Source organism: Salvelinus fontinalis, chromosome 35 (genome assembly GCF_029448725.1).
Source record: "Salvelinus fontinalis isolate EN_2023a chromosome 35, ASM2944872v1, whole genome shotgun sequence".
Taxonomy (NCBI): domain Eukaryota; kingdom Metazoa; phylum Chordata; class Actinopteri; order Salmoniformes; family Salmonidae; genus Salvelinus; species Salvelinus fontinalis.
This window is the reverse complement of record NC_074699.1, coordinates 39,290,740-39,303,619: the sequence shown is the minus strand read 5'-3', so window position 1 is coordinate 39,303,619 and position 12,880 is coordinate 39,290,740. Positions and strand designations below refer to the sequence as shown.

At 46.6% G+C, this 12,880-nt stretch overlaps 1 protein-coding gene across 1 annotated transcript in view; it reads left to right on the top strand.

Annotated features, from left to right (window-relative positions):
• The window catches only part of LOC129834841 (multiple epidermal growth factor-like domains protein 11), a 355,101-nt gene that overhangs the window by 63,087 nt on the left and 279,134 nt on the right, over positions 1-12,880 (top strand). The window contains exon 2 of the mRNA XM_055900156.1: positions 2,648-2,772. Coding sequence (XP_055756131.1) covers positions 2,657-2,772 — 116 coding nt within the window. The 5' untranslated portion in view covers positions 2,648-2,656. The remainder of the gene's footprint in view (positions 1-2,647; positions 2,773-12,880) is intronic.

The following is a 12,880-nucleotide window of genomic DNA, read 5'->3' as shown; positions in this document are numbered from 1 at the left end:
GTTCCACTGAGGGCTGCCACCGTGGCTGAGTGTATAACCTGTTTTACTGAGGGCTGCCACCGTGGCTGAGTGTGTAACCTGCTCTACTGAGGGCTGCCACCGTGGCTGAGTTTATAACATGTTCTAGTCAGGGATGCCACTGTGGCTGAGTGTATAACCTGTTCTACTGAGGGCTGCCACCGTGGCTGAGTGTATAACCTGTTCTGCTGAGGGCTGCCACCGTGGCTGAGTGTATAACCTGTTCTACTGAGGGCTGCCACCGTGGCTGAGTGTATAACCTGTTCTAGTCAGGGCTGCCACTGTGGCTGAGTGTATCACCTGTTCTAGTCAGGGCTGCCACCGTGGCTGAGTGTACCACCTGTTCTACTGAGGGCTGCCACCGTGGCTGAGTGTATCACCTGTTCTAGTCAGGGCTGCCACCGTGGCTGAGTGTATAACCTGTTCTACTGAGGGCTGCCACTGTGGCTGAGTGTATCACCTGTTCTAGTCAGGGCTGCCACCGTGGCTGAGTGTATCACCTGTTCTACTGAGGGCTGCCACCGTGGCTGAGTGTATCACCTGTTCTAGCCAGGGCTGAGTAACAGGCACACACACACACACACACACACACACACACACACACACACATTTGAAGTACTAGATTTGAATCCACAAATAGAGCTATAGACCATGTGACCTGCCTGCCAGTCTCTGAGCTCTCCTCTCCAACCTCAGCATAACCTTATACCCTTAATGAGAACACTCCAGCAATGTTCCACAAATGAATGTGGGGTGTTCGTACTGTCATTCCCTCGCCTCTTCAGGACACTGTGTCCCAAATGACACCCTATTCCCTATATAGTGGTACTACTATAGACCAAAGTCCTATTCCCTATATAGTGGTACTACTATAGACCAGAGTCCTATTCCCTATATAGTGGTACTACTATAGACCAGAGCCCTATTCCCTATATAGTGTGCTACTATTGAGCAGAGCTCTGTGGTTGCCATTTGGGATGCAGATGTGTTTGTGGGTGTGACGGTTTGGCATGCATCAATGTCTGTCACTATTGGTTCTATTCATCATGGTGGAATATTCCTGACAGCATGAAAAATAGGCTCTGTGATGTATTGTCACTACATGCACCACTTCCTGTCTGCTGTGTGTGTGTGTGTTCGTTGTGTCATCATCACTTCAACTCCTACCTGCAGTGCGACACTTTAATTTTATCCCTCGATATGCAGCGAGACATTTTTAGTTCTTAGAATGTTAAAAATCTTCATTCTTAGAATGTTAAAAAAACTTTCCTCTTAGAATGTTAAACTTTCTTCTTAGAATATTAAAATACTTTCTTCTTAGAATGTTAAACGTTCTTAGAATGTTAAAATACGTTATTCTTAGAATGTTAAAAAACTTTCTTAGAATGTTAAAAAACTTTCTTAGAATGTTAAAAAACGTTCTTCTTAGAATGTTAAACGTTCTTAGAATGTTAAACGTTCTTAGAATGTTAAACGTTCTTAGAATGTTAAAATACGTTATTCTTAGAATGTTAAAATACGTTCTTCTTAGAATGTTAAAAAACGTTCTTCTTAGAATGTTAAAAAACGTTCTTGTTAGAATGTTAAAAAACGTTCTTGTTAGAATGTTAAAAAACGTTCTTGTTAGAATGTTAAAAAACGTTCTTGTTAGAATGTTAAAAAACGTTCTTCTTAGAATGTTAAAAAACGTTCTTCTTAGAATGTTAAAAAACGTTCTTCTTAGAATGTTAAAAAACGTTCTTCTTAGAATGTTAAAAAGCGTTCTTCTTAGAATGTTAAAAAGCGTTCTTCTTAGAATGTTAAAAAGCGTTCTTCTTAGAATGTTAAACAACTTTCTTCTTAGAATGTTAAACGTTCTTAGAATGTTAAAAAACGTTCTTACATTTACATTTTAGTCAATTAGCAGACGCTCTTATCCAGAGCGACTTACAGTAGAGTGCATACATTTTATTACATATTTTTTTTTTTTACATACTGAGACAAGGATATCCCTACCGGCCAAACCCTCCCTAACCCGGACGACGCTATGCCAATTGTGCGTCGCCCCACGGACCTCCCGGTTGCGGCCGGCTGCGACAGAGCCTGGGCGCGAACCCAGCCCAGCCTGGGCGCGTACCCAGAGACTCTGGTGGCGCAGCTAGCACTGCGATGTGCCCTAGACCACTGCGCCACCCGGGAGGCCCTGGGTCTTAAAATGTTAAACGTTATTCTTAGAATATTAGAAATGGTCTCAGCGTTTATAGAAGGTTGTGGGAGCTGATTTAGCTGTTTGTATTCGCTTAACCTTCTGATGTTTCACAATTAAATAGTAATATTACTGTAATGATATTTATTTTCCTCTGTTTCTCTTTCATTTTCCCTTTGTTCCTCTCTCTCTCTCTCTCTCTCTCTCTCTCTCTCTCTCTCTCTCTCTCTCTCTCTCTCTCTCTCTCTCTCTCTGTCTCTCTGTCTCTCTGTCTCTCTGTCTCTCTGTCTCTCTGTCTCTCTGTCTCTCTGTCTCTCTGTCTCTCTGTCTCTCTGTCTCTCTGTCTCTCTGTCTCTCTCTCTCTCTCTCTCTCTCTCTCTCTCTCTCTCTCTCTCTCTCTCTCTCTCTCTCTCTCTCTCTCTCTCTCTCTCTCTCTCTCTCTAGGTCTGAAGGATGGGGCCAGGTGGGGCTGTCTCTGTGGCCCTGCTAGGGTTCACCCTCCTGGGGTTGATCTATGGCGCGTTGCCCCTGAACCCGGATGACCCTAACGTGTGTAGTCACTGGGAGAGGTCAGTGGTGTGATGCTGTCTGTCTGTCATCTCTGTATCCGGGCAGAAAAACACAACAAGAGCTCATAGTTTCCCTTTGAAATTTTTATTCATGCATGGTTACAGGGTTAATTCTGCGTGGTTACAGGGTTAATTCTGCATGGTTACAGGGTTAATTCTGCATGGTTACAGGGTTAATTCTGCATGGTTACAGGGTTAATTCTGCATGGTTACAGGGTTAATTACGCATGGTTACAGGGTTAATTACGCATGGTTACAGGGTTAATTACGCATGGTTACAGGGTTAATTACGCATGGTTACAGGGTTAATTCCGCATGGTTACAGGGTTAATTCCGCATGGTTACAGGGTTAATTCCGCATGGTTACAGGGTTAATTCCGCATGGTTACAGGGTTAATTCCGCATGGTTACAGGGTTAATTCCGCATGGTTACAGGGTTAATTCCGCGTGGTTACAGGGTTAATTCCGCGTGGTTACAGGGTTAATTCTGCATGGTTACAGGGTTAATTCTGCATGGTTACAGGGTTAATTCCGCATGGTTACAGGGTTAATTCCGCATGGTTACAGGGTTAATTCCGCGTGGTTACAGGGTTAATTCCGCGTGGTTACAGGGTTCATTCTGCGTGGTTACAGTGTTAATTCTGCGTGGTTACAGGGTTAATTCTGCGTGGTTACAGGGTTAATTCTGCGTGGTTACAGGGTTAATTCTGCGTGGTTACAGGGTTAATTCTGCGTGGTTACAGGGTTAATTCTGCATGGTTACAGGGTTAATTCTGCATGGTTACAGGGTTAATTCTGCATGGTTACAGGGTTAATTCTGCATGGTTACAGGGTTCATTCTGCGTGGTTACAGGGTTAATTCTGCGTGGTTACAGGGTTAATTCTGCGTGGATACAGGGTTAATTCTGTGTGGATACAGGGTTAATTCTGCGTGGATACAGGGTTAATTCTGCATGGTTACAGGGTTAATTCTGCATGGTTACAGGGTTAATTCTGCGTGGATACAGTGTTAAAACAGAAACAACTCAAAGGGTTAAGTTTAGGTATTAATCCAGTGTGGTTAAGGTTAGGGCTATGGTTTGGGGAAGGCTTAAAACACAATCATTCAAAACAACACACTGTTTCCATTAACTATCATCAAGTATTCAGTTCACAAAGCTAAAGATCTGCAGAGGCACAGTGGTTTCAGCAGCGAGCTTTGGCTCTGAGCATCACAAGTTCGCGCACAGTGCTGTGCAATCGTTTGTAAAATATAATGTGAGTGCAGAGGAAAGAATTCAGACCACTTCCCATTTTGTTACTTTACAGCCTTATTCTAAAATGGATGAAATAAATACAAATGTTTATCAAGCTACACACAATACACAATGACAAAGCAAAAAAACGTTTTTCTGAAATTTTAGAAATGTATTCAAAATAAAAAACAGTAATTCCTTATTTACATAAGTATTCAGACCCTTTGCTATGAGACAAGAAATTAAGCTCAGGTGCATCCTGTTTCCATTGATCATCCTTGAGATGTTTCTGCAACTTGATTGAAGTCCACCTGTGGTCAATTCAATTGATTGGACATGATTTGGAAAGGCACACACCTGTCTATATAAGGTCCCACAGTTGACAGTGCATGTCAGAGCAAAAACCAAGTCATGAGGTCAAAGGAATTGTCCGTAGAGCTTCGAGACAGGATTGTGTCGAGGCACTGATCTGGGGAAGGCACCTAAAGGACCATGAGAAACAATATTCTCTGGTTTGATGAAACCAAGATTGAACACTTTGGCCTGAATGCCATGTGTCACTTCTGGAGGAAACCTGGCACCATCCCTACGGTGAAGCATGGTGGTGGCAGCATCATGTCTGGAGGAAACCTGGCACCATCCCTACAGTGAAGCATGGTGGTGGCAGCATCATGTCTGGAGGAAACCTGGCACCATCCCTACGGTGAAGCATGGTGGTGGCAACATCATGTCTGGAGGAAACCTGGCACCATCCCTACAGTGAAGCATGGTGGTGGCAGCATCATGCTCTGGGGATGTTATTCAGCAGCAGGGACTGGGAGACAAGTCAGGATCGAGGGAAATGTGAACAGAGCAAAGTACAGACAGATCCTTGATGAAAAACCTGCTCCAGAGCGCTCGGGTACCTCAGACTGGGGTGAAGGTTCACCAATGACCCTAAGCACACAGCCAAGACAGCGCAGGAGTGGCTTCGAGACAAGTCTCTGAATGTCTTTAAGCGGCCCAGCCAGAGCCCGGACTTGAACCCGATCGAACATCTCTGGAGAGACCTGAAAATAGCTGTGAGCCGACGCTCCCCATCCAACCTGACAGAGCTTGAGAGGATCTGCAGAGAAGAATGGGAGAAACTCCCCAAATACAGGTGTGCCAAGCTTGTAGCGTCATACCCAAGAAGACTTGATGCTGTAATCGCTGCCAAAGGTGCTTAAACAAAGTACTGAGTAAAGGGTCTGAATACTTATGTAAATGTGATATTTCAGTTGTACATTTTTTATACATTTGCAAAAATGTAGAAAACCTGTTTTTGCGTCGTCATTATGGGGTATTGTGATGTCATTATGGGGTATTGTGATGTCATTATGGGGTATTGTGATTTCATTATGGGGTATTGTGATGTCATTATGGTGTATTGTGCGGAGACTGATGAGGAATAAAGCCAATTCAATCCATTTTAGAAAAGGCTGTGATATAACAAAATGTGCGAAAAGTCAAGGGGTCTGAATACTTTCCCGAATACACTGTATATTGACATCCTAAGGGCCTTTTCAAACATCTAAAATCGCAGTCTATTTCTAGTGATCTGGCTGGAGATATAACCTGCTGCTCTGGGCTGTGTATATATGTGTGTGTTCTTTTGTGTCAGGCCTCTGAGGACCAGCTTGTAATGGACTGCTCTACAAATCAATGCTGAGGGCTAGAGTTGGAGGTAGAGTTAGAGTTGGAGCCAGCCATTAGAAGGAGAGAAGTACAGTTAGAGTTGGAGTTGGAGCCAGCCATTAGAAGGAGAGAGGTAGAGTTGGAGGTAGAGTTGGAGCCAGCCATTAGAAGGAGAGAGTTAGAGTTGGAGTTAGAGTTGGAGCCAGCCATTAGAAGGAGAGAGTTAGAGTTAGAGTTGGAGTTGGAGCCAGCCATTAGAAGGAGAGAGGTAGAGTTAGAGGTAGAGTTGGAGCCAGCCATTAGAAGGAGAGAGGTAGAGTTAGAGTTGGAGCCAGCCATTAGAAGGAGAGAGGTAGAGTTAGTTGGAGCCAGCCATTAGAAGGAGAGAGTTAGAGTTAGAGTTAGAGTTGGAGCCAGCCATTAGAAGGAGAGAGGTAGAGTTAGTTGGAGCCAGCCATTAGAAGGAGAGAGTTAGAGTTAGAGTTGGAGCCAGCCATTAGAAGGAGAGAGGTAGAGTTGGGGTTGGAGCCAGCCATTAGAAGGAGAGAGGTAGAGTTAGTTGAAGCCAGCCATTAGAAGGAGAGAGTTAGAGTTGGAGTTACAGTTGGAGCCAGCCATTAGAAGGAGAGAGTTAGAGTTGGGGTTGGAGCCAGCCATTAGAAGGAGAGAGGTAGAGTTAGAGTTGGAGCCAGCCATTAGAAGGAGAGAGGTAGAGTTGGAGTTACAGTTGGAGCCAGCCATTAGAAGGAGAGAGTTAGAGTTGGGGTTGGAGCCAGCCATTAGAAGGAGAGAGGTAGAGTTAGAGTTGGAGCCAGCCATTAGAAGGAGAGAGGTAGAGTTAGTTGGAGCCAGCCATTAGAAGGAGAGAGTTAGAGTTGGAGCCAGCCATTAGAAGGAGAGAGTTAGAGTTGGGGTTGGAGCCAGCCATTAGAAGGAGAGAGGTAGAGTTAGTTGAAGCCAGCCATTAGAAGGAGAGAGTTAGAGTTGGAGTTACAGTTGGAGCCAGCCATTAGAAGGAGAGAGTTAGAGTTGGGGTTGGAGCCAGCCATTAGAAGGAGAGAGGTAGAGTTAGAGTTGGAGCCAGCCATTAGAAGGAGAGAGGTAGAGTTAGAGTTGGAGCCAGCCATTAGAAGGAGAGAGGTAGAGTTGGAGTTACAGTTGGAGCCAGCCATTAGAAGGAGAGAGTTAGAGTTGGGGTTGGAGCCAGCCATTAGAAGGAGAGAGGTAGAGTTAGAGTTGGAGCCAGCCATTAGAAGGAGAGAGGTAGAGTTAGTTGGAGCCAGCCATTAGAAGGAGAGAGTTAGAGTTGGAGTTAGAGTTGGAGCCAGCCATTAGAAGGAGAGAGTTAGAGTTGGGCTTGGAGCCAGCCATTAGAAGGAGAGAGGTAGAGTTAGAGTTGGAGCCAGCCATTAGAAGGAGAGAGGTAGAGTTAGTTGGAGCCAGCCATTAGAAGGAGAGAGTTAGAGTTGGAGTTAGAGTTGGAGCCAGCCATTAGAAGGAGAGAGGTAGAGTTAGAGTTAGAGTTGGAGCCAGCCATTAGAAGGAGAGAGGTAGAGTTGGAGTTAGAGCCAGCCATTAGAAGGAGAGAGGTAGAGTTAGTTGGAGCCAGCCATTAGAAGGAGAGAGTTAGAGTTGGAGTTAGAGTTGGAGCCAGCCATTAGAAGGAGAGAGTTAGAGTTAGAGGTAGAGCCAGCCATTAGAAGGAGAGAGGTAGAGTTGGAGTTAGAGCCAGCCATTAGAAGGAGAGAGGTAGAGTTAGAGTTGGGCTTGGAGCCAGCCATTAGAAGGAGAGAGGTAGAGTTGGAGTTAGAGCCAGCCATTAGAAGGAGAGAGGTAGAGTTAGAGTTGGGCTTGGAGCCAGCCATTAGAAGGAGAGAGGTAGAGTTGGAGTTAGAGCCAGCCATTAGAAGGAGAGAGGTAGAGTTAGAGTTAGAGTTGGAGCCAGCCATTAGAAGGAGAGAGGTAGAGTTGGAGTTGGAGTTGGAGCCAGCCATTAGAAGGAGAGAGGTAGAGTTAGTTGGAGCCAGCCATTAGAAGGAGAGAGGTGGAGTTGGAGCCAGCCATTAGAAGGAGAGAGTTAGAGTTGGAGCCAGCCATTAGAAGGAGAGAGTTAGAGTTAGAGTTGGAGCCAGCCATTAGAAGGAGAGAGGTAGAGTTGGAGTTGGAGTTGGAGCCAGCCATTAGAAGGAGAGAGGTAGAGTTAGAGGTAGAGTTGGAGCCAGCCATTAGAAGGAGAGAGGTAGAGTTAGAGTTGGAGCCAGCCATTAGAAGGAGAGAGGTAGAGTTGGAGTTAGAGCCAGCCATTAGAAGGAGAGAGGTAGAGTTAGAGTTGGAGCCAGCCATTAGAAGGAGAGAGGTAGAGTTAGAGTTGGAGCCAGCCATTAGAAGGAGAGAGGTAGAGTTAGTTGGAGCCAGCCATTAGAAGGAGAGAGTTAGAGTTGGAGTTAGAGTTGGAGCCAGCCATTAGAAGGAGAGAGGTAGAGTTAGAGTTAGAGTTGGAGCCAGCCATTAGAAGGAGAGAGGTAGAGTTGGAGTTAGAGCCAGCCATTAGAAGGAGAGAGGTAGAGTTAGTTGGAGCCAGCCATTAGAAGGAGAGAGTTAGAGTTGGAGTTAGAGTTGGAGCCAGCCATTAGAAGGAGAGAGGTAGAGTTGGAGTTAGAGCCAGCCATTAGAAGGAGAGAGGTAGAGTTAGAGTTAGAGTTGGAGCCAGCCATTAGAAGGAGAGAGGTAGAGTTAGTTGGAGCCAGCCATTAGAAGGAGAGAGGTGGAGTTGGAGCCAGCCATTAGAAGGAGAGAGTTAGAGTTGGAGCCAGCCATTAGAAGGAGAGAGGTAGAGTTGGAGTTGGAGCCAGCCATTAGAAGGAGAGAGGTAGAGTTAGAGGTAGAGTTGGAGCCAGCCATTAGAAGGAGAGAGTTAGAGTTGGGGTTGGAGCCAGCCATTAGAAGGAGAGAGGTAGAGTTAGAGTTGGAGCCAGCCATTAGAAGGAGAGAGGTAGAGTTGGAGTTAGAGCCAGCCATTAGAAGGAGAGAGGTAGAGTTAGAGTTGGAGCCAGCCATTAGAAGGAGAGAGGTAGAGTTGGAGTTAGAGCCAGCCATTAGAAGGAGAGAGGTAGAGTTAGAGTTGGAGCCAGCCATTAGAAGGAGAGAGTTAGAGTTAGAGTTGGAGCCAGCCATTAGAAGGAGAGAGGTGGAGTTGGAGCCAGCCATTAGAAGGAGAGAGTTAGAGTTGGGGTTGGAGCCAGCCATTAGAAGGAGAGAGGTAGAGTTAGAGTTGGAGCCAGCCATTAGAAGGAGAGAGTTAGAGTTAGAGTTGGAGCCAGCCATTAGAAGGAGAGAGGTAGAGTTAGAGTTGGAGTTGGAGCCAGCCATTAGAAGGAGAGAGGTAGAGTTAGTTGGAGCCAGCCATTAGAAGGAGAGAGGTGGAGTTGGAGCCAGCCATTAGAAGGAGAGAGTTAGAGTTAGAGTTTGAGCCAGCCATTAGAAGGAGAGAGGTAGAGTTGGAGTTGGAGTTGGAGCCAGCCATTAGAAGGAGAGAGTTAGAGTTAGAGTTGGAGCCAGCCATTAGAAGGAGAGAGGTAGAGTTAGAGTTGGAGCCAGCCATTAGAAGGAGAGAGGTAGAGTTGGAGTTGGAGCCAGCCATTAGAAGGAGAGAGTTGGAGTTGGAGCCAGCCATTAGAAGGAGAGAGGTAGAGTTAGAGTTGGAGCCAGCCATTAGAAGGAGAGAGGTAGAGTTAGTTAGAGTTGGAGCCAGCCATTAGAAGGAGAGAGGTAGAGTTAGAGTTGGAGCCAGCCATTAGAAGGAGAGAGGTAGAGTTAGTTAGAGTTGGAGCCAGCCATTAGAAGGAGAGAGGTGGAGTTGGAGCCAGCCATTAGAAGGAGAGAGTTAGAGTTGGGGTTGGAGCCAGCCATTAGAAGGAGAGAAGTAGAGTTGGAGTTGGAGCCAGCCATTAGAAGGAGAGAGTTAGAGTTGGAGTTGGAGCCAGCCATTAGAAGGAGAGAGGTAGAGTTAGAGTTAGAGCCAGCCATTAGAAGGAGAGAGGTAGAGTTAGTTAGAGTTGGAGCCAGCCATTAAAAGGAGAGAGGTGGAGTTGGAGCCAGCCATTAGAAGGAGAGAGGTAGAGTTGGAGCCAGCCATTAGAAGGAGAGAGTTAGAGTTGGGGTTGGAGCCAGCCATTAGAAGGAGAGAGTTAGAGTTGGAGCCAGCCATTAGAAGGAGAGAGGTAGAGTTGGAGTTGGAGTTGGAGCCAGCCATTAGAAGGAGAGAGGTGGAGTTGGAGCCAGCCATTAGAAGGAGAGAGTTAGAGTTGGGGTTGGAGCCAGCCATTAGAAGGAGAGAGGTAGAGTTGGGGTTATTGTTGGAGCCAGCCATTAGAAGGAGAGAGGTAGAGTTGGAGTTAGAGCCAGCCATTAGAAGGAGAGAGGTAGAGTTAGAGTTGGAGCCAGCCATTAGAAGGAGAGAGGTAGAGTTAGTTAGAGTTGGAGCCAGCCATTAGAAGGAGAGAGGTGGAGTTGGAGCCAGCCATTAGAAGGAGAGAGTTAGAGTTGGGGTTGGAGCCAGCCATTAGAAGGAGAGAGGTAGAGTTGGAGTTGGAGCCAGCCATTAGAAGGAGAGAGGTAGAGTTGGAGTTGGAGCCAGCCATTAGAAGGAGAGAGTTAGAGTTGGAGTTAGAGCCAGCCATTAGAAGGAGAGAGGTAGAGTTAGTTAGAGTTGGAGCCAGCCATTGAAAGGAGAGAGGTAGAGTTGGGGTTGGAGCCAGCCATTAGAAGGAGAGAGGTAGAGTTGGGGTTGGAGCCAGCCATTAGAAGGAGAGAGGTAGAGTTGGGGTTGGAGCCAGCCATTAGAAGGAGAGAGGTAGAGTTAGAGTTGGAGCCAGCCATTAGAAGGAGAGAGGTAGAGTTAGAGTTGGAGCCAGCCATTAGAAGGAGAGAGGTAGAGTTAGAGTTGGAGCCAGCCATTAGAAGGAGAGAGTTAGAGTTAGAGTTGGAGCCTGCCATTAGAAGGAGAGAGGTAGAGTTAGAGTTGGAGTTGGAGCCAGCCATTAGAAGGAGAGAGGTAGAGTTAGTTGGAGCCAGCCATTAGAAGGAGAGAGGTGGAGTTGGAGTTAGAGTTGGAGCCAGCCATTAGAAGGAGAGAGTTAGAGTTGGGGTTAGAGTTGGAGCCAGCCATTAGAAGGAGAGAGGTAGAGTTGGAGTTAGAGCCAGCCATTAGAAGGAGAAAGTTAGAGTTGGGGTTAGAGTTGGAGCCAGCCATTAGAAGGAGAGAGGTAGAGTTGGAGTTGGAGTTGGAGCCAGCCATTAGAAGGAGAGAGGTAGAGTTAGAGTTGGAGCCAGCCATTAGAAGGAGAGAGTTAGAGTTGGGGTTAGAGTTGGAGCCAGCCATTAGAAGGAGAGAGGTAGAGTTGGAGTTAGAGCCAGCCATTAGAAGGAGAGAGGTGGAGTTGGAGCCAGCCATTAGAAGGAGAGAGTTAGAGTTGGGGTTGGAGCCAGCCATTAGAAGGAGAGAGGTAGAGTTAGAGTTGGAGCCAGCCATTAGAAGGAGAGAGTTAGAGTTAGAGTTGGAGCCAGCCATTAGAAGGAGAGAGGTAGAGTTAGAGTTGGAGTTGGAGCCAGCCATTAGAAGGAGAGAGGTAGAGTTAGTTGGAGCCAGCCATTAGAAGGAGAGAGGTGGAGTTGGAGCCAGCCATTAGAAGGAGAGAGTTAGAGTTAGAGTTTGAGCCAGCCATTAGAAGGAGAGAGGTAGAGTTGGAGTTAGAGCCAGCCATTAGAAGGAGAGAGGTAGAGTTAGAGTTGGAGCCAGCCATTAGAAGGAGAGAGGTAGAGTTGGAGTTGGAGTTGGAGCCAGCCATTAGAAGGAGAGAGTTAGAGTTAGAGTTGGAGTTGGAGCCAGCCATTAGAAGGAGAGAGGTAGAGTTAGAGTTGGAGCCAGCCATTAGAAGGAGAGAGGTAGAGTTAGTTAGAGTTGGAGCCAGCCATTAGAAGGAGAGAGGTAGAGTTAGAGTTGGAGCCAGCCATTAGAAGGAGAGAGGTAGAGTTAGTTAGAGTTGGAGCCAGCCATTAGAAGGAGAGAGTTAGAGTTGGGGTTGGAGCCAGCCATTAGAAGGAGAGAGGTAGAGTTGGAGTTGGAGCCAGCCATTAGAAGGAGAGAGTTAGAGTTGGAGTTGGAGCCAGCCATTAGAAGGAGAGAGTTAGAGTTGGAGTTAGAGCCAGCCATTAGAAGGAGAGAGGTAGAGTTAGTTAGAGTTGGAGCCAGCCATTAAAAGGAGAGAGGTGGAGTTGGAGCCAGCCATTAGAAGGAGAGAGTTAGAGTTGGAGTTGGAGCCAGCCATTAGAAGGAGAGAGTTAGAGTTGGAGTTAGAGCCAGCCATTAGAAGGAGAGAGGTAGAGTTAGTTAGAGTTGGAGCCAGCCATTAAAAGGAGAGAGGTGGAGTTGGAGCCAGCCATTAGAAGGAGAGAGTTAGAGTTGGAGTTAGAGTTGGATCCAGCCATTAGAAGGAGAGAGGTGGAGTTAGAGTTGGAGCCAGCCATTAGAAGGAGAGAGTTAGAGTTGGAGCCAGCCATTAGAAGGAGAGAGGTAGAGTTGGAGTTGGAGTTGGAGCCAGCCATTAGAAGGAGAGAGGTAGAGTTGGGGTTGGAGCCAGCCATTAGAAGGAGAGAGTTAGAGTTAGAGTTGGAGCCAGCCATTAGAAGGAGAGAGGTAGAGTTAGTTGGAGCCAGCCATTAGAAGGAGAGAGTTAGTTAGAGCCAGCCATTAGAAGGAGAGAGTTAGAGTTGGAGTTAGAGTTGGAGCCAGCCATTAGAAGGAGAGAGGTAGAGTTGGGGTTGGAGCCAGCCATTAGAAGGAGAGAGGTAGAGTTAGTTGGAGCCAGCCATTAGAAGGAGAGAGTTAGAGTTGGAGTTACAGTTGGAGCCAGCCATTAGAAGGAGAGAGTTAGAGTTGGGGTTGGAGCCAGCCATTAGAAGGAGAGAGGTAGAGTTAGAGTTGGAGCCAGCCATTAGAAGGAGAGAGTTAAAGTTAGAGTTGGAGCCAGCCATTAGAAGGAGAGAGGTAGAGTTTGAGGTAGAGTTGGAGCCAGCCATTAGAAGGAGAGAGGTAGAGTTAGAGTTGGAGCCAGCCATTAGAAGGAGAGAGTTAGAGTTGGAGTTAGAGTTGGAGCCAGCCATTAGAAGGAGAGAGTTAGAGTTGGGGTTGGAGCCAGCCATTAGAAGGAGAGAGTTAG